Source organism: Hypomesus nipponensis, chromosome 17 (genome assembly GCF_054491055.1).
Source record: "Hypomesus nipponensis isolate SF chromosome 17, ASM5449105v1, whole genome shotgun sequence".
Taxonomy (NCBI): Eukaryota; Metazoa; Chordata; class Actinopteri; order Osmeriformes; family Osmeridae; genus Hypomesus; species Hypomesus nipponensis.
The window spans coordinates 20,362,703-20,383,897 of NC_140377.1; the positions used below are offsets into that span (position 1 = coordinate 20,362,703).

General features: G+C 43.2%; 2 protein-coding genes across 3 annotated transcripts in view; one reads left to right on the forward strand and one right to left on the reverse strand.

The window, feature by feature from the left end:
* Positions 1-7,970: 7,970 nt before the first annotated feature.
* Positions 7,971-15,669, reverse strand: LOC146253957 (uncharacterized). 2 transcript variants are annotated; one of them, XM_084677202.1, is made up of 18 exons: positions 15,237-15,669; positions 14,883-14,969; positions 14,609-14,662; positions 14,361-14,456; positions 13,996-14,067; positions 13,409-13,489; positions 13,210-13,308; positions 13,083-13,121; positions 12,873-12,944; positions 12,175-12,743; positions 11,921-11,990; positions 11,711-11,791; positions 11,439-11,537; positions 10,926-11,012; positions 10,651-10,752; positions 9,968-10,486; positions 9,739-9,847; positions 7,971-9,560 (listed from the first exon to the last, which is right to left on the reverse strand). In XM_084677202.1, exons 1-18 carry the CDS (start codon positions 15,399-15,401, stop codon positions 9,421-9,423), a joined length of 2,541 nt encoding a protein of 846 aa, XP_084533328.1. In that variant the 5' UTR covers positions 15,402-15,669; the 3' UTR covers positions 7,971-9,420. The 2 variants fall into 2 exon arrangements, with proteins under 2 accessions (XP_084533328.1, XP_084533329.1); XM_084677203.1 differs by having other exon boundaries at positions 14,883-15,110; positions 15,237-15,347.
* Positions 15,670-15,709: 40 nt separating this feature from the next.
* Positions 15,710-21,195, forward strand: part of LOC146253958 (uncharacterized) — a 46,756-nt gene continuing 41,270 nt past the window's right edge. The window contains exons 1-2 of the mRNA XM_084677663.1: positions 15,710-17,935; positions 20,212-20,418. Of these exons, the coding sequence (XP_084533789.1) occupies positions 17,411-17,935; positions 20,212-20,418 (732 nt within the window). The 5' untranslated portion in view covers positions 15,710-17,410. The remainder of the gene's footprint in view (positions 17,936-20,211; positions 20,419-21,195) is intronic.

The following is a 21,195-nucleotide window of genomic DNA, read 5'->3' on the forward strand; positions in this document are numbered from 1 at the left end:
CCTGAGACGCTGTCTCACCTGCAGCTGCTGGGCCCCCAGGCCCGAGGACGACTGGAGTCCACACTGGCCCTTCATGGAACTACTTCTCACATTATTTGTAATCATCCTATTTACATTTATGCATTTAGCAGATGCTTTTATCCAAAGCGACTTCGAAGAGAACTTTACAAAAGAGCATAGGCTCACTGATCATAAGGTAGTCCCAAACACTGCAAGCAGCCAAAACATGAAGCATACATTGTGAAAAACTAAAGTGCAAAAAGGGCCCATTAGTCTGGCTAATGTAGACTATAAAATTCTCACTAAAGTTCTGGCTATACGACTTGAAAAGATTGTTCCTTGTATTATACATGCAGATCAGGTGGATTTTGTGAAGGGCAGGTCATCCTCTGACAATGAGACGTCTACTCCACCTTATGTGGCAAAATAGAGAAGCGGACGAACCTGTTGCTGCCTTCTCTTTGGACGCAGAGAAGGCCTTCGACAGGGTGGAGTGGCGGTTTCTGATTCATGTCCTAGAGAATTTTGGGTTTGGACTGGGATTTATTAAATGGAATCAGTTGATTCGTGCAGAACCAAAGGCATCAGTGCTGACTAACGGAGTGGTGTCATCTTTTTTCAACATATCTAGGGGTGCAAAACAAGGGGACCCCCTCCACTATTATTGGGGTGTGCTTGCCTTCGGCAGCACAAACCATTGTAATCTCACATATATATTTATTTGTATTTATTGTGAGAATGCTGTTCAGCATTCTCACTATTGCTTTTCAACTTCTCAGTTCTTCCGCCATTTTTTGGCCTTTAACTAGTCCTGCATACTTTCACCGATTCCTACAATTTTTGTATCAAAATGTTCAGGTCCTTCAGGAGATGATGGCTATGACTTTTGGTTTTTCTCACTTTTACACTTTTTAAAGAATTAAGGTTTTTGTGCATATTATTCTCCCATTTAAAGTAATGGTAAATCCTTTCAAATCATTAAAAAGCTTCATCCTCTTTCAAACTTAATGACTTCAGCATACTTTCAGCTAGAGACACCATTTAACCTTTAAAACGTTCACAAGACATTCAGCTATTCCCAAATGATTCAGCTTTTTCAAATATATTCAGACAATTTTGAATTGTGACAGTTTGAAATACATGAAAAATGTAGCTCCTTCTTGATTTTTATGATTGCTGCTCTTTTTCTGATATTCAACTAAATTGTCAAACAAATTCCTCTGACGTTCATATAGTTTAACTTACAGAAACAAGTTATACCTTAGAGAGGTGGGTAAAATTTGTCAGAGAAGGCCGAAATGAAGACGATTTTAAAACTGCAGGTAGAGTCGTATTTATGACCGCACTGACATATAAAGGACATCTCTGGTTTCGGCAGAGTCTTGGGTCTCGGACAATATCCATATTCTTTGGATTGGACGTACAGTTTTGCGTCCAGGTTAACTTGTTTGAGGTGTGGATGCTAGGTAAATTTTGGTTTTTCTCTCTGCCCAGCTCGTTAGCGAGCACAGCTGCTCCATTGCCATGGCAACCAAACAAACACACACCAGGAAACGAAAAGGAACACGTTTTCGAAACTGCAGGTAGAGTCTATTTCTGACTGCACAGACATATAAAGAATATCTCTGGTTTCGGCAGAGTCTTGGGTCTCGGAAAATATTCATATTTTATGGATTGGACGTACAGTTTTGCGTCTAGGTTAACTTGTTTGAGGTGTGGATTCTAGCTTAATTTCTGTTATTCTCTGCCCTCAGCGCGTTGGCAATCATAGCTGCACCATCACCGTGGCTTCCACACTGCCTCTTTTGTGGGACTCACACATTTTATAAATTTATTTCAGCCTTCAACTTGCGGGTATTTTCTCATTTCTGTATTTTCAGCAATAAAAAAAATTGTCTTCATTCATCTCCTTCAGGAGATGTGTGCTTTTTGTTTTGGTATTTCTCACTTTTATACTTTTTTAAATATTAAGGTTTTTGTGCAAATTATTCTCCCTTTAAAAGTAATGGTTAATCCTTTAAAATCAATAAAAAAGCTTCCTCCTCTTTCAAACTTAACTACTTCAGCATACTTTCAGCTAGAGACACCATTCAACCTTAAAGATGTTCACAAGACATTCAGCTATTCCCAAATATTCCCTTTTTCAAATATATTCAGCCAATTTTGAATTGTGACAGTTTTAAATACATGAAAAATGTAGCTCCTTCTTGATTTTTATGATTGAGCAGCCAGCAGAGTGGCACTGCTCTTTTTCTGATTTCAACTAAATTGTCAAACAAATTCCTCTGTAGTATAGTTTTGCGTCTAGGTTAACTTGTTTGAGGTGTGGATTCCAGCTACATTTCTTATTCTCTCTGGCCAGCTCGTTAAGGCCGATTTATACTTCTGCGTCTCCGTTAACGGACTGACGCACGCACGGAGTCGGACGGAGTCGGACGGACTGGTTGAATTTATATTACTCCGTTGGCTCTGCGTGTTGAAAACAATTCACCGCCAGAACAGTAGATGACGCTGCACTGCGATGCTAGCTAGGTTATCGAAAGGTCGGAGCAGATGAACAAATGAACCATTTCATCAATAAAATAAGCACATTTTCAGCAACTACACTGCCCATTTCTCGTCACATTTTAATTCAGATGCTGATTTACATGTACTGTTTAGCTGAAATAAGAGTTGTAAAAACTTACAACAATGGCGGTCAAAGGATTATGTTCTCTTGTTGGTCGCGGCAACCCCGCCCCCACCCCTGACGCAAAACGGTTCTTAATACGGACCAATCATAGCCAAGGGGTATCCGTAAAAAGACGCACGGACAGACGGACAGTCAGGAAAATCAGAAGGCGCACGCAGAGCTCTCCGAGGGCTCTGCGTGGACACGCAGAGGCCATTTTTTGACGGAGGGTTCCTCGTGTGCGTGTGCGTAAAAACGCAGATGTATAAATCGGCCTTTAGCGATCACAGCTGCACCATCACCGTGGCAACCAAACAGACACCCACCATGAAAGCAGAATTGGGTGACGTTTTGGAAACTGCCAAAAGAGTTGTATTTCTGACCGCATAGACACTTAAAGGATATCAAATGTTTTGGCAGTCTTGGGTCCGTAGAGTTTGCGTCTTGGTTAACTTGTTTGAGGTGTGGATTCTAGCTACATTTCTCATAATCGAGCTAGCCCGATGGCTCTCCGTAAATAAAAACGGTTCAACTTTGTTTCCACAATCGACCAAATTGGCCAAACAAGGTATGTACATTGAGCTTAAAGTGTACATAATATAGCTAGTTCGTTTTTATTTTAGCAAGTTTTACAGAAGTCTGCAAAAATCGAGGCTCGACTGTCATAGCTGACCGTCACGAACAGCCAAACCAGGGCTGGGGAAGTTAAGTGTTTGCTGCAGCTGGCGTTAATCCTACGAACAAACGCTTGGTAACTGAAAAGTTGTTACTTTTAATTGACGATATTGAACACAGATGTAAAATAACTTGTCTTTACTCTTAAATATTTTCTCCGTTTTCAATTTGAAGTAGTAAATCTAGCTTATGTAGGAAATTTTCAATTGAATCCTCTAGCTTCACGCCTTCGGTTATTATTCAAGCCTACGGTGTTAATACATACCACTTTGACACACTTGCATGAAATGATCCGCTGGTTGGATGTAGCATGATCTTGTTATTTACTATTAAAAAACTCACCAGGGACAACGACAACATTGGCAACCCTGCACTATGAATTATTATTTTGATGTAATCTTAAATTAAGTGTCTGGACAGGACTGTGTGCAGGCACACATGATTAGTTTCTCCTCTGTCTTGAAACTGATACCTAGATTATAGGTTCGAAATGTTGCCAATGACCAACGGTTGCTACGTTTTTCCAGCAAGTTCAAGTAATTCCAGTGTTGTCCTTTTACCTTCAAATTCGTTCACCCAGACTTCAGCAACTGGTTGTCTGCTAAATCTTCACATTTTCCTGCAGCTCATCTTTCTGAAATTTTCCACTTTTTGTTTAGCATTTTTCTTATTTTCTTCTGTTATCTGCCTTCATCTTGCTCCAGGTCCTTTCAAAAATACCTTTCACAGCAGTATCTTCCAACTGCCAGTACTTTTGCATCTTTTTTCTCTTTTCCGTACTTTTCTGCCTTCATCTTGCTGCAGGTCCTTTCTAACATACATTTCAGGCCTTTTAAAACTCCAGCAAAAAAAATTCTGCTAAATTTTCACATTTTTATGCACTGTTTCTCTTCTTTCTGATTTTGTTCACTTTTTGTTTTGCATTTTTCTTCTTCTCTTTTCTGTAGTTTTATGCCTTTGTCCAGGTCCAGCCCCTATTTAAAATACCTTTTGGGCACTTTGAAGCTTCAGCTTATAACTTAAAAAAAAAAAAAAATGTCAGCTTTTTTAGCATGGTCAGCTATCCCCATTCAGGTTTTCAGCATTCTCACTGCTGTTTCGCAGGAACAGCCTTTTCTAGTTATTTTTGCCCCCCTAAGGATCAGTCAATATTTGGACTACATAGACAATGCCTGTGTCAAAATGTTCGTCTTGGTCTCGATTGCGTTACTTGTATTTGGATTTACAGTCCGTTGCACAGTTTAGTGCCTTTTGTCGACGAAGGGTAACCTGTGCTAGCTACGTCAACACACGTTAGCAACGACGCATGGATACAACTTGATAGTGAGGATGGGAAGTTCGGTTAATTTTACTGATTCGTTTTTTTTAATTTCGTTCTGTGAAATGAACAAATCTTTTTTCGAGTCATTCGTTCATTTCAACGAGGCGTATGAATAGCATACGTCCACTGCAAACACGTACGATATTCTCATGTAGGTTAGTGCATGACATGTGCACCAGCAGATACTATTTCAAAGAAATTCCTGCATTAAAATAATGTATCATGAGTTTGTATGATTTGGCCATGTCTATCATACTAGCATTTAATTATCACGTCAAACAATTACACTGCACTAAGTGTAATGTAAAGTGAAAATAACAAAACCAGTCAGTATGATGACTTGAGCGAATATCATTCACGTCTTACTAAAACAGCAGCCACGCGAAAGGAATAAGGAAACTGTTTCCTCTACTAAAAAATACAATGCGGGTCACGTGAAAAAAAAGATCCAAAGACTCGTAGAAAGACGAGTCGGCAAATGAACGAGTCGTTCGTTTCCTCTAGCTAGAGAGCCTATGCAGGTCACGTGAAAAATGATCCAAAGACTAGTAGAAAGACCGAGTCGGGAAATGAACGAATCGTTCGTTTCCTCTAGCTACAGAGCCTATGCAAGTCACGTGAAAAATGATCCAAAGACTCGTAGAAATACCGAGTCGGGAAATGAACAAATCACTCGTTGAGAGGACTCGTTAATCCCGAGTCCTTATAAGGATTCGTTCAAAATGAACAAATCGTTCGCGAACGACACATCACTACTTGATAAAGACTTTCTAGCACGCAAATTGGAGCTTGGATTACGAGTGAAAAATACCACCCCCAAAAAATCAAAACAATTTGCCTTTGTAGAGAAAGCGATTGTGAGTGGAACTGCAATCTCGGTGACAGTCTTTAAAAGAGCAAGTGCAGGTCGCCCGTGAGACCGCCTCGTCTTTTAGGCGGCAACCATGCTAGAAAGCGTCATAGTAGTATTTTTTGTAGCTAATTTTATAGTTCAATTTTACACGAAAAAACTGAAAGAGGGAAATGTTATGACGATATGACTATTGTGAAAACAGCCAGGTGGTGAGATTTTAATATAGGTTGCTGTAAAAACATTGATTTGTTTGCTACGTGAGAGCCTGTCAGCCTCCAATGACGATTGCAGCAGCAACAAGTCAACAGTGTTGACACTCAGTCAAACTGTCGATCTGCGTCTGGTGAGTATTTTCTTAATTTCGTACCAGGGTCAATTCTACATCTAAATGGACAGCAGTGTTTTAAAGATATGGCGATTGCGAAGACAGCCAGCGGGTCCGCATAGTTAGTTATTTGTGTAAATTTACAAATAGTTTAAATCCAAGTTTAAACTCGGAAGTTGAGTGAGACTGCGTCTTGTTTTGACGTTAGCCACAGAGTCACAGACTCTGCTCGCCCACTGGCAGTGTAGTAGGCTACAGTACGTCTTCAATGCCACAGCTATGGCTAAACTTTATTATTTATTACACGGCTGTTCTTAATGCTGTAGAATTCTCCAATCACTTGAATGGGGCTTCCCAACGTTCTGCGGTGAACATTTTTCTCATATTTGACCGTTGCTATGCATATTTGACCGCTGTCAAGGGAAGCAAACTATTTCTCTGCTGATCAGCAATACGAATGGTAACAAATAGGCCTACATTGTAAAAGGACACACTGTGTTAAGTTATTTTTGTTGGCAAGTAGCCGTGTAATAAGCGGGATAATGTATAGAACGCCGGTCATTATCGGGGAAATAGCCCCTTCATGGCGAAACAAAACTGGCAAAAACTTCTCGTGCCTAACAACTTCCATTACTTGTTCTAAAATCAGCGCAAACCACGGCCTCTTGGGGCTTATTGCTTAATTATCCCTTAAAAAAGAAACGTTCTAATTTCCTGCGCTTTCAAACAATCAGTGGAGTGTGGATAGCAACGGCAGCTAGCTTGCCTCTAGCAAACTGCTTTTGAATTAGCCATGTCCCCTTAAATTAATATAGAACTTATTTACGTTTTGGGGGACTTTTTTTTCAGTTAGCAGACGGTACTATTTGAATCACAATTCCATCTGAAATACTGCCAGTGACGCGTGTCCACTACAGGGTTTTTAACGCTCTGCACCGCTTGCCTTCCCACAGTGCTCCACGCTCGGGGGCGTGTTAGATACAGAGAAGTTTATACAGAGTTGTAGTTCTCTAAGGTCACTGTTGTAGTTTGTGTAAAACGGTGTCATGGACACGTGTTCAGACTTGGGTTCATGTACTTACAATATAGGGATGGGCGATATGGCCTAAAATCCATATTGCGATATACATTGCAGCCTCTTGCGATAACGATACATATCATACATAAATTATAATAGAACCATTTCAGAACAGGTTACATAGACCCCAGTGTTTCCCCACACACTAATTTGTGGCGGTGCGCCACAGAATCAACACCGGCCGCCACATAGTGCGTTTCGTTATAATTTTTTTAACAAGCAGCGTATTAGTTCAGCTGCATTTCCTTTCCCTGCTCTCCCTATGTTACTCACATACACACGCACACACAGTCATAACGTCAGCACACGCTAGCAACGACGCTATGCAATGTCAGCGAGTCTTCAGCATTATTGGCTACCGTAGCTACAAGTCTAGGAAAGTTGAGGTGACTTTTCGCTAGGTACCTACGAACATGTCTTCATATGCTAAACAAGTGGGTTCCCCATCGTTCTTTTGGTGAGCTGTCTCACGAGCCCTACTTACCCGGCGTCATGTAGCCGACCAAATACTTATTTAGCACTAGCGTTGCTACCTGCATATGATATATACAGAAATTGTTTACAATGGTTTGGGGTTTCAACCAGTGCTGCTCAAGCAGAAAGACAGTGTGAGGGAGAGAAAGAGATAGATTCGTTAGGCTTTTAAGAAAGAGTAGGAGAGGATATAATACCTATATATTACATTTAAAAAAAGCTTATGTGTAACGACCCTCCCCAGTAGTTTACTGCTGATCGTTGGACGTCTTAAATCCGAATCAAGTCCGAATAATGGATGTTGCACCGGTCTTTTTCACCAGCTTTCACTTTCAGCCATAGCTACTCAAGATGATTCAAGACGAGCTGCGTTGACTCAACGAGCTGCGATGACACAAGACGAGCTGCGATGACACAAGACGAGCTGCGATGACTCAAGACGAGCTGCGATGACTCAAGACGAGCTGCGATGACTCAGTTGCAGCTCGTCTCTCTAAATTTCGCGGGTGGATTGCATCCTACATGCATTATCGCGACAGTGCAATATAATTTAAATCTCTATCGTAGGCCAATTTTTATCGTTTATATTGCATATCGTTTATATCGCCCATTCCTATTACAATATCGATCATTATTGATATGAATATAGGTGCTCCTGTCTCGATCAAAATACAGCTTTTACACTGCATGATGCAAGGAATCAGATACGCTGACTAGATGTTGCATGATCTTGTCAACTAGGCTATGGGTACAGTACTGTACAGCACTTCAGTAACATTCGCTCGGTTATGGCCACTACACATTTACTGTATTGCTAGCGAGTGACTGCCAAGCAGCATTTCAACGTTGAATGTCAATCGTGTGCTTGGTAAACTAGACGACTTAGTGAATTATGCAATATGAGTTGGCTAAATGCTTGAAATATCACAATAAGGGAAAACTGACCCACCTGCAACTGAAGCAAGCAAGCACACCCTACAATTTCCCCAGAAATTGTACCCTCTCTAGTTTATTCTATTTCTTGAGCCACTTGCAATCAGATAAGATACAAGCATCCATGGAATAAAAGCAGGAGGAAGGGAGCATAAGTTGTTCCTTTATGCTGATGACATCCTCTGGCTGTCTGTAGATCCTGTCTCCTCAGCTCCCAAGCTCTTGGAAATTATGGAAACCTTCTCGGAAATAACAGGCTTCAATATTAATTGGCATAAGTCTGAAGTGATGCCAGTATCTAGAATCTGTCTTCCAACAATTAATAATGCATTTCAGTTCAAGTGGATAGATTCCGGTATGCAGTATCTTGGTATTATATATCTCTCATCTATCTATGTATCTATCTATCGCTTTTCTATCAATCTATCTCTTATCTATCTTAGCTATGTATCAATCTATTTAACTATCTATTTATCTATCTATTGTGGCAGCATGAGAGGCTAGACCACTGTGCAGGGTGTAGGGCAGTGCGTCAAAACCGGACAGAGCAGGCAAAAGTGGGTTCAAAACAAGGAATCCGGTTTATTCACCAACAAAAAACTTAGGTCAGGAAGCAAAACATAAAAGTTTTGTTGAAAACAAAAAGTTGCTCCTCGAATTGGATCCTACCAGGTATCTTCCACTCAAAGTTCTTCTGGCATTGACCTCTGTTTGCGTCAGGTACGCTCTCTCTCTTTTGGTCGGTGGGTCCTGCCTTTTGTTCTATCTCCCTCCCCCACCTGAGCTCCCACCTCAATCAGGGGACTGAGGCAGGTGCACCTGGCGGCGTGGTGCCTTCTGGGAGGTGTAGTCCTCTCGGCAGCCATCTTGGGCCCGAGTAGCCACTCCAAGAGAGCCACATATCGCCCCTCCACCACACGTCCTCTCGTGATGCCACACTATCTCTTATCTATCTTATCTATCTATGTTATCTTATCTATCTTATCTATTTCTTATCTATCTATCCCGTATGGACATAGCTACGGGTGTTGACAAAGTGACAGATTCTCTCTCTGCCGCTGCAACCAGTTGAGTGAGCAGGTGGCTCCCTCTACTGGTGAATGTCCTTCATGCAGCCGAAGCAGAAAGCCCTGGAAAGAGCTACAGAGATCCCTTGGAAGAAGGCTTTCATGGACTTTGTCTTCTTCTTTTCTTCTCTTTCTACAATGAAGGACTCGCCAAGGTCTGGACCTGGACAGGAAACAGCATCACACAACAGGATATGACATCACATGGAACTTCAGCACTGTGACCTCTCACTTAAAAATTGTGTGTGTGTGTGTCCGTGTGTGTGAGATGGGGGGCCAACTGCAGAGGGCCAACTACAGTGGGAAAACCTAAATGAGCCATTGTGCAGTCAGGATCTTACGTTCAAAGCTGAGGGGAGACACTTTGTTGTGTTTCTTAAACATTCTCCTGCTCTTTCTGCCCTTGGCAGCCCCAGTCTGTCCGTCCTTGAGAGATGTCCTCCCTTTCTTCTGGGTTTGGAAGTGAGAACAAACAGATTCGTTGAGATTGTCACATGTCGTCCCTTCTTATCGCTGACTCAGCTCAGGTCAGTTCTACCTAGTGCCAGTGTGGTGTTGTTTTCATCTTACCAGTGTGAACCATGTCCGGAGGATTGGGGGGTCGGCCTTTCCGAGCAGCCCCAGATTATTTCCCTCTGGGCTGAGGGCCCGAGCCAAGGAGTACCTGAAGGTGGAGGAGGTGTGGGAGGATGAAGAGGATTGGGTCCCACCGGCCTTTTCCAAGCCAGGAGACTCCATCTCAAGTCTTTCATCTAAGCTTGTGTTTATGAGGCTGGAGCTGTAAATTCCACTGGCCTTTTCCAAGCCAGCAGACTCCATCTCAAATCCTCCACAATCTGGGTCCGGGCATCCATCTTGACCCTGGTCCCAGTCCCAGTCCTTGTCCCAGTCCGGGTCCAGAGTCATGTCTTTCTCCTCCTCCTTAGAGGAGTCCTGGTCCTGGTCCTCAGTCAAGTCCTCATCCACCCTGAGCAGTTTGGAAAACATGGTCCCAAGATGGTGCATTAGTTTGGGCACCAAGTCGCTCTGGCAGGAGTAGAGGGCTTCTGGGAAACCCAAGATGTTGTCCAGGAAGTCCAAGAAGGTTTCCTGTAGACAACAGGAGTGCACAAAGGTTGAGGGGCCAAACAAACACTGTGGGTATCTTGAACGAGAGAGAAAGAGTGAGAGAGAGAGAGAGAGAGACAGAGAGGGGGGGGGGGAGAGAGAGAGGGGGAGAGAGATAAAGAGAGAGAAAAGGAGAGAGAGCACACCTTTAATTTCTCCAGGTATGTTTTCCCTGGGGCTCCCTCTGTATCCTGGGGGAGGAAGGCTTCCACCAGGTCATGTAGCTGGAGCATGAAGCAGTCTGGACCCTGGGGATGGGGGAGGGAGAGGGAGAAGGGGAGGGAGAGAGCAAGAGAAGGAGGGAGGCTGGGTCAGATTTGGCTCGCATCGTGGAGTAGATGAAAAGGATTTCCGTGGCTATCTAGACATGGTGATGTCACTGCACCCCTGTGATGCAGGACTGGGGAGGCGTGGCACTTACTTTGAAATACGACTGGCGATAGCCAAACACGATCAGGCGCAGCATAACCAGCTCAATCACCACATCTATGATGTTCAAGTGATGAATCTGAAAGGAGTTCCCACAAGTTATTAGCTAGCTCTTACACTCTGATGAAGTGAGATGAGATCAGAGGAGATGTGAGGTGTCCAGGTTATTAAACTGTGCACATTGCCTGGGCTTCGAGGACGATATGTGCTTCAAAAACAATGTCAGTCCGACCAGTTTGCTGCCACATACAAGTGTCTCGCACCTTCAAGAATGTGTAATGTCACAGACCCCATGCCCAAATTTAAACATTGAGAATGCTCAATAAAGATGTTGTGAGCTTGGCACCTTTTTATGAGCATGAACTGACCATAAGGGGGGCTGAGGTCAGAAGGGGAAAAATATTTCCTCCCCTTTTCCTCCTTTCCTGCCCTCCTCTCCCCCACCATCCATCCTGTCCTTCACCTCCCCTCCCTCCCCTTCCCCCTCTCGTCCCCCTCTCCTCACCGATGCCGCTCCCAGCTCCTGCATGATGGAGTCGAGGTGGGCTTGGTCTGAGGTGTACTCCAGCAGCCTTTTGTACTGCTGAAACAGCTGCTCTTCATCCTGGAGAACACAGACAGTCACACACAGACCCCATGTTTTCTAAGGTGTGTTCAATTTATCTCCAAGTTAGCATGTGTGTAGACTGTTCAAGTGGTGACACCCTACCAGGGTGACATATATCAAGGTCACCCAAAGTCTAGTAACTGTTGGTGGAGGGATAATATGTCAGATACCTTCTGCCCTTCTGTTGCCAGCCTTGCTAAAAGCCAGTGAACTGGCGCCAACATGAACTCTCTGCTCTTAGGAAACAGCGTCTGGGGACAAACATGGATGACCAGGATAACGAGCTAGAATAATCATTACTAACAGCACACAGGAGTTGACTACCTAGCATTTTATAGAACATCAACACACAGGAGCTAGCTAGATAGTAGACTACTCACAGTAAAGGCCTGCCTGAGAGCTGCCACCTTGTAGGACAGTTGGTCCACGGTCTTGTATCTCAAGTAGAACCTATGGAGATACAGATCAGTCAAGTTCACTTGGACAGGCTAACTACAGAGCAATGAGGGCAACTTTGATAACATGCATTCCTGTGCATACAGCAGTATTTATAGCATCTATTTAGAAGTACCATGTGCATGGCGTGTTGTCAAATGTAACAATTAAGATATGCCTGTTGAGGAATTGTACTAACTTGAGGAATTCCATTTCATTTTCCCATTTTGCAGGGAAATGGGTCCCATGCTCCCAGTCCTGGCCCTGGTCCTTGGTCCAGTCCTGATCATCATCCTCCTCAGAGGGAAGCCAGTCCTGGCCCTGGTCCTTGGTCCAGTCCTGATCATCATCCTCCTCAGAGGGGAGCCAGTCCTGGCCCTGGTCCTTGGTCCAGTCCTGATAATCATCCTCCTCAGAGGGGAGCCAGTCCTGGCCCTGGTCCTTGGTCCTGTCCTGATCGTCATCCTCCTCAGAGGGGAGCCAGTCCTGGCCCTGGTCCTTGGTCCTGTCCTGATCCTTCTCCTCCTCAGAGGAGTCCTGGCCCTGGTCCTTGGTCCAGTCCTGATCATTCTCTTCCTCAGAGGGGACCCAGTCCTGGCCCTGGTCCTTGGTCCAGTCCACATGGTTCTCCTCCTCAGAGGGGGCCTGGTCCTCCTCCGACTCCTCGTCGCAGGCGTTTCTGGACCCCCAGGAGGTTCTGGCTCTGATGTGCAGAATCCCATCTGGACCCACCACCATGCTGGCCTCCGTGATGGTTACATCAGCTTGCTGGTGGACAAGAAGGAGACACACACACACACACCTTTAACATTTTAAGAGTCCTAAAGGGATGATTCAGCTTGTTGGGATCAAATGTGGGGAGGTACTATCTATCTATCCTAGTGTTGCAGTTCTCACCCCTTTGTAAGCCAGACCAGTGGTCTTAGAACCCATGTGAGACTGATATTGTCTCACATGGCCGCCAATGAGCTGAAGGGGAAAGGAGATACAAGGAAGGGATGATTGACAGAGTGCTGCGTTAACTGATCTAGAGTACAGCTTCAGATACAATCCTGAACAGGAAGGTGTCACACTGTTGCCATCTGTCACACTTCAGGAGAATCTTACCTGAACTCCGGTCACCGCCATCACCTTGTGGTGGAATCCCTGCAACAGCAAACAGAGGAAGAAGGGACCTGGGTCAGACTGTGTGTGGCTTGGGTTAGGGTTAGGGTTAGATTGTGTTTGCACTTACATCTGGACCGAGCCTGGATGTCTCCTCAGACATGGCCCACCACAGCCTGGCGTCAGCCCCCCTTATCATGCACACGCTGTGACTATGTACGTGCACCCTCTGAGGGGGTGGGGAGGAGGGGTTACAAATGACAACAATAGGCTGTTTGTTTGGGTAGGTGTGCAGGTGTGTTGGCAAAGGCTGACTACTGTCTTAGTACCTGAGATCCAAATCCTCTGGTCCACGAGTAGGAGGATGTATGGTTCCTCTCAGAGCTCATCAGATCCGAAGACAACCTCCTCTACAGAAACATGGACAGAGAAGAGAGGGTGAGGTGGAATGTTCTGGAACTGATGTAGGACCCCACAGACCCTTACCCTACTGTATCTCAGACCTTGTATGTCTGAGATGTCTGAGACTGAGAAACACAGTATCTTTGACATTAATACTTTTATTCATGCAGTTGAATTGACACACTCAAATGATGACTTGCTGAGGTGTCTACTCTTCCAGTCTCACAGGGGAGAGGAATACACACATTAGGCTGCCAGGCTGTCACATTCCGAACAGGAGAGAGGGGGGCAAGAAAACGACCTCCCCCTGAATGGAACTAGCCACTCCATCCATGTTCACTATGTTTCCATGGGGACCAAATTACACAGTACTGAACCATTCCTCATGACATCATCATTTCAACATTCCAGAACGTTGCAGCAAATTTGCAGAAAAACAACTGAGATAATACATGTGTAAGTGTGAGTATTTGTGTTTTTTTGTGTTTGTGTGTAAAAGTAAGATGGCTCTCACCCCAGTCCAAATGACCACAGGGCCACAGTAGAGGGGGCTGAACTTCCAGGGCAGCAAGGTTCTGCTGGTCATCTGAAACACATGACATTCAAAAAACCCATTTAAACCCTTTAGTCTACCTAGTAACTAAACAGAGCTCATCACTAACTGACATACAGTCTGAGTGGAAAGCTGAAGACACTGCAGCTGGCCTTTATGTCGGCTTTTGAGAACATTAGGTGCCTGTTTGACTGTACTGCACCCTTGTGACCTTTGATATGTATTTTTATTACAATGTTTTGGCTTAGAGATACATGTATAAATGGTGTAAGCAGTGTGAGTCTTCCATAATGGTGACTCTTTGAATTAGTAGTGAATGATGTCACCTGTCGTCTGAGTGTCAGGTCCAATGCCATCTTCCCAGCCCGGGTGAGGTAGATCTTAGGAATGTGATGGAGCCAAACTGGGGCCATGAAGAAGGTCTGTGACAGTGAACAACGGTAGACTTTAACGTCACCATCTTTGTCCAATGGTGACTAATACTGTGCATCTAAGACAGTGGTTTCTCAACCTGAAGACTGCAGAATTTGGACTAAGAACATAGAAGGTGGAATGAGAGAAGGTGAATGGTTACCAGAGTGTCCAGAGATGTTAACTCTGTCATTAACAGCGTCCCAGCACGAGTCAGCTGAACAACATCAGGCCCGGATGACGGAGCCATGGCAGAGAGAACATTTAGAGAAGCTTAGGGATTGTTGTGAAAAAATCGTGAAAAAATGTTCAGAGTAGGCTACATTGTCAATGTTTTAAGAAGACAATTACTAAGCTATTGTTATATGCCCATGTTCTCAGTGAAAACGTTATGCGCCCCTCTCAAACTCTTAGCTCCAAGACAGAGGAGAACTTACAGGACGCCACACTGGCATGCACAGCAGCAGAGGGCCAGACAGAGGGCTGAACTGAGGCAGCAGGTCCTCAGCATCCTCCTCCATGACCTGAGGAGGAAGAGGACAGTAGAGAGGAGGTTCATAATGACAGTCCAATATGAAACTAGCAAACGTATGTAAACATTTACCCCACCAGAGATGTACTACCCCCCTTGGGTACAGTCAGTCTTCACACTACTGTGTGATGACCTACACACAAGATCAAATATTTTGGCATTTTAAGTACAACTATTTAGGCGTATAAGAGCGTTACATATATCAAATGGGCATCAAAACCAGTAATAGGATGTAATCTAGCAGGGTTTATTGCTTAACTGTACAGTCTTTGTCCTTTTCGATGGGGCTCCAATCCAATTCCTGGAGGTGGCTCTTTGGCAGATGGTACCTGAAGAAAGGAAAGAATCCATTCTTCTTTTTCCCCTTTAGTTTTTTGGGTCTCTTCTCAGAAGTCACCACTGGGTGGCTTTGGGCTTGACCCATGTTTAAGTTTGACCAAATTGTCAGACTTCAGCCAAGGCAGGTGGGGCAGAGGAGGGGCTACAGCCTGCCGCCCCCCAGACGACTCCCCCTCAGAGAGGTCATCTCACTCAGCTAGCTGTGTCTTACTTTTGGTCCTGTTGTCTCTCTTGTAGTAGATAGTCTTCACTCTCCGGTGTCAATCTTCTAATGAGCTGTGTGGCTGTGCACACCGGTTTATATAGCCTTTCTGAACCATTGTGACATCACAAGGCAATCATGGTCTGGGTGATGATGTCCTAATGCGGTATGCGATTCACGGTTTTAGTGAGCTGTCACAGCTGTGACCTCTGTGATAAAACCTTTAAACAGACTGGGGAATTGACAGTTCATCGCAGGATCCACACAGGAGAGAAGCCCTACAGCTGTGACATCTGTGGTCAAACCTTTAGCCAGGCTTGCAATTTCAAAGTCCACAGCAGGATCCACACTGGAGAGAAGCCCTACAGTTGTGACCTGTATGGTAAAACCTTTAGCAATGCTAGCAGTTTCACAGTTCACCGCAGGATCCACACTGGAGAGAAGCCTTACAGCTGTGACCTTGTGGACGTTGTGTCCTTTGGCAAGGCACTTCACCCTACTTGCCTCAGGGGGAATGTCCCTGTATTTACTGTAAGTCGCTCTGGATAAGAGCGTCTGCTAAATGACTAAATGTGAGAAGCCCTACAGCTGTGACCTCTGTGGTCAAACCTTCAGACATGCTGGCAATTTCAGAGCTCACAGCAGGATCCACAGAGAAGAGAATCACTAAGTAGCCCACACTGACTATTTATGTCCAACAAATGACCTGTTGAAGACTTTCTTGCCTATGCTTTGGAAAGACCTGTCTGAGGAAATTACATGATATTTCATTTACTGTACGTCACGCTAAATACACCAGGTAGTGCACATAGAATGTACAGCAGAAGATCAATAACCAGAACAAGCAAGACAGGCAAGAACGATACCGTTTTTTTTTTTTTTATTGTTGTTTACTTTATCATAGTGTTTATTGTTTCATGATAATGTTTTTTGATTGTCTCATTAAATTTAACACCATACTTTCAGAGTCAAATTCCTCCATGAATACGTTTTAATATCATATTTTGCTAAGTTTAACCTTTTTACTTACATATCAGGCTTTTGAAAAGTATACAGCAATAATGATTCTGAGTTGATAATTTCTAATTAGCAAAAATAAATAATAAAAATATCAATGAATACAAAATATTACATTAAACATTTAGAGCAAGACATTTGCCATTTTAATTACACCTATTGGTACTTTATCATTTGATTTGTTACCAGCCATTCACTACATGCAAATTAGAGTGTTCTTTACATTCTCTGCATATTTAACTCCCAAGATGAAATAGATCTCCAGTAGGGCGCCAACTCCCACTGAGATGTCCTCTACCTTTGCAATGTCCTTTCCATCCATGTGTAGTCAGATTTCACATTCATCACAGAAGGGGTTCCCACTCATGAGCAGCACTCTGGGAGGAGCCTTTGTCATCTATGAAAAGCCCAAAACAAATACAGTAACTCACATGAATACATTTACACTGTGGTTTTCAAACACTCTATGTTTTATTTAACTGAATTAAAGAATTAGTTAGTGCATCTGATTGGAAAGTTATTTGAATATCAATTATATTACACCATAGTACCTCTCACCAAATGATCAACATTACATATGCAAAGTGACCCATTATGACAGACAAAATATGTAATTATATATGAAAAATGCATATCTCCTACTGGCCAATCACACTCGATCATGGGCGGAGACCAGACAGAGAAGACTCCTTAAAGGCTCCAGAAAGACTACAGACACTTAACCCATAGAGACTGCAGAGACTCAACAAGAGAGACTACAGAGAGAGACTCAACCAGAAACAGCAGACAGAGGATCAACCAGAGAGAAACAAGCTTCCAGAGACTTGATACAGGATCCAGAGAGACCAGACAGAGAACAAAGAGAGAGCTGAGTCATGGAGACACATCACAGTGATACATGTGGGAAGAGCCTTTCCTCATCCAGGAACCTCAAGAAGCACATGAGGATCCACACTAAAGAAAAGCCCTACAACTGTGACCTCTGTGGTAAAAGCTTTAGCCATGCTGGGAATTTCAGAGCTCATAGCAGGATCCACACTGGAGAGAAGCCTTACAGCTGTGACCTTTGTGGTAAAAACTTTAGCCTTGCTCACCATTTCACAGCTCACTGCAGAATTCACACTGGAGAGAAGCCCTACAGCTGTGACCTCTGTGGTAAAACCTTCAGACTGACTGGGGATTTAACAGTTCACAGCAGGATCCACACTGGAGAGAAGCCCTACAGCTGTGACCTCTGTGGTAAAACCTTTAGCCGGGCTGACACTTTCAGAGCTCATAGCAGGATCCACACTGGAGAGAAGCCCTACAGCTGTGACCTCTGTGGTAAAACCTTCAGACTGACTGGGGATTTAACAGTTCACAGCAGAATCCACACTGGAGAGAAGCCCTACAGCTGTGACATCTGTGGTAAAAGCTTTAGCCATGCTGGGACTTTCAGAGCTCATAGCAGGATCCACACCGGAGAGAAGCCCTACAGCTGTGACCTTTGTGGTAAATCCTTTAGCCGGGCCGACCATTTCAGGTCTCATAGCAGGATCCACACTGGAGAGAAGCCCTACAGCTGTGACCTTTGTAGTAAAAACTTTAGCCATGCTAGCGGTGTCACAGTTCACCGCAGAATACACACTGGAGAGAAGCCCTACAGCTGTGACCTCTGTGGTAAAACTTTTAGCCAGCCTGGCAATCTCAGAGCTCACTGCAGGATCCACACAGGAGAGAAGATCTAAGCAGCCCACACTGACTATGTCCAACAAATGACATATTGAAGACTTTCTTGCCTATGCTTTGGAAAGACCTGTCTGAGGACATTACATTATATTTCATTCACTGTACGTCACGCTAAATACACCAGATAGTGCGCATAGAATGTACAGCAGAAGATCAATAACCAGAACAAGCAAGACAGGCAAGAATGATACCGTATTTTTTGTTTTATTTTTTACTTTATTAGTGATACTAGTGTTTATAGTTTCATGATCATGTTTTTTTGATTGTCTAATTAAAGTCTTAATTTTGACACCAAACTTTCAGAGTCAAATTCCTCCGTGGATACGTTTTAATAGCTATTGTTAAGTTTAACCTTTTTATTTACACATCAGGCTTTTGAAAAGTATACAACAATAATGATTATGGGTTGATCATTTCTAATTAGCAAAAGTAAATAATAAAAATCTGAATTTCTGAAAGAATCTGATTACAAAATGACATTATACATTTAGAGCAAGACATTTGCCATTTTAATTACACCTATTGGTACTTTATCATTTGATTTGTTACCAGCCATTCACTACATGCAAATTAGAGTGTTCTTTACATTCTCTGCATATTTAACTCCAAAGATGAAATAGATCCCCAGTAGGGCACCAACTCCCATTGAGATGTCCTCTACCTTTACAATGTCCTTTCCATCCATGGGCAGTCACATGTCACAATCAGCACTGAAGGGGTTCCCACTCATGAGCAGCACTCTGGGAGGAGCCTTTGCCATCAATGAAAAGCCCAAAACAAATACAGTAACTTACATGAATACATTTACACTTTGGTTTTCAAACACTCTATGTTTTATTTAACTGAATTAAAGAATTAGTTAGTGCATCTGATTGGAAAGTTATTTGAATATCAATTATATTACACCATAGTACCTCTCACCAAATGATCAACATTACATATGCAAAGTGGCCCATTATGACAGACAAAAGATGTCATTTATATGTGAAAGTTGCAGATTTTCTACAGGCCAATCATAGTTGATCATGGGCGGAGACCAGACAGAGAAGACTCCTTAAAGCTCCAGAAAGACAGACACTTAACCAGAGAGACTGCAGAGACTCAACAAGAGAGACTACAGAGAGAGATTCAACCAGAAACAGCAGACAGCGTATCAACCAGAGAGAAACAAGCTTCCAGAGACTAGATACAGGATCCAGAGAGACCAGACAGAGAAGAAAGAGAGAGCTGAGTAATGGAGACACATCACTGTGACACATGTGGGAAGAGCCTTTCCTCATCCAGTAACCTCAAGAAGCACATGAGGATCCACACTGGAGAAAAGCCCTACAGCTGTGATCTCTGTGGTAAAACCACAGAGGGGAACACATTAAATGTAGAGGGAAAGAAGGACGGACGAGGGAATGATGTCTCTCTCGAACATGATGTGGTTGAATGAAGAACGCACGTAAAAAAAGACAGCATTTTCTTTATTTTGAGCCTTGTCTCTGGTGTTTTTTTTTCATTACGCCTTCACAGTGGAGCTATTGAAGAGTTTCTTGCATATCTATTATAGAAAAACCAAGGGGTGAAGCAAACAAGTGTCTCTATTTTACCATGTCTAATCATATAGCCTATCATTTTTTAGAAAACCAAATTACAGTTTTTTTACAATCACTATAACAGTTTTTTCAATACCTTAAACAAGTTTTCTAAACTCTTAACGCACCAACACACCTACCACACACAATGGACAAAACTGTTAATTTCATGCTCAAAATCACACATTGTCAAAAAATCACACAGATGGAATTACAGAATCTGCATTCATTTATGCAGGTATGTGTCAGGTCACAGTAAATAGATCATAGATTGTGTTTGCAATGCAGTTTCTTTTGAAGCCTCTCTACATTTAGTTTGGTTGGGTTTTGTAACTGTAAGCATTTTGTTACAGCCCTACAGCTGTGACCTCTGCGGTAAAACCTTCAGACTGACTGGGGATTTAACAGTTCACAGCAGGATCCACACTGGAGAGAAGCCCTACAGCTGTGACCTATGTGGTAAAACCTTTAGCCGGGCTAACACTTTCAGAGCTCATAGCAGGATCCACACTGGAGAGAAGCCCTACAGCTGTGACCTCTGTGGTAAAACCTTTAGACAGGCTGAGAATTTAACAGTTCACAGCAGGATCCACACTGGAGAGAAGCCATAATTTGTTTTGCTTACCAGCCACTGTGGCTAATGGTTTTCCAAAGTTACTAGCCACTCAGCAATTTCACCAGCCACAATCTTGTTGTTGGGAAATTACGCTTTATTTGATGAAAGTTGACTACAGTTTGCTACAATTTTCGTTAAGAACTAGATTTACAATCTTTTCAAATGTAAATGACCACTGCAAACACCCCAAATCAAGACAACATAAAATGTCGCCAAATCTTTTTTGTGGCTAGTAAAAGTGACTGCTTTACCCGCCACAGCCAAATTCTACCCGCATGTTGGCGGGTGCCAATGTCATGCCCTGATTAAAAACACTACAAAACGGGGCTCCAGTGTGCGTTCAAACAAGGCCAAAAGTGCCATAAGGTATCAGTTGAATTAGACAATCCCACCTGTCAAAGTAACCCCTCCCCCCCACCACCTAAATGACCGCTTTCAGCTCTTTTGTACGTTTTAATGAAGTGTATTGAGGCAATCATAGTGAGCAAGTTGAGGTCATGTGGTCTACCTTTGCAGTCTATATATTAATATACTATATATGAAACTTGGGTTCATCAAAGATCATTGTTTATTAACTAAGTAGCAAGCCCACAAGTTACTAACTAACAATTAAACTGGCAAACTTCCATAAGCAGGCACTGCTGGCTTGGCAATTAGCTTATAACCACAACTTTTCACCTAATCAATCTTTTGTATGGAATAATAAAAAATATCTTGTATATAAAAAAGTCCATTT

Excerpts from the sequence above, each read along its gene's own strand:
- LOC146253957 (XM_084677202.1), bottom strand. The coding sequence starts at position 15,401 with ATGGGTCAAGCCCAAAGCCACCCAGTGGTGACTTCTGAGAAGAGACCC. Across the intron at positions 14,068-14,360 it reads ACCTGACACTCAGACGACAG|ATGACCAGCAGAACCTTGCT; the intron begins GTGACATCATTC and ends CATGTGTTTCAG. Across the intron at positions 13,122-13,209 it reads CATCCAGGCTCGGTCCAGAT|GGATTCCACCACAAGGTGAT; the intron begins GTAAGTGCAAAC and ends TTGCTGTTGCAG.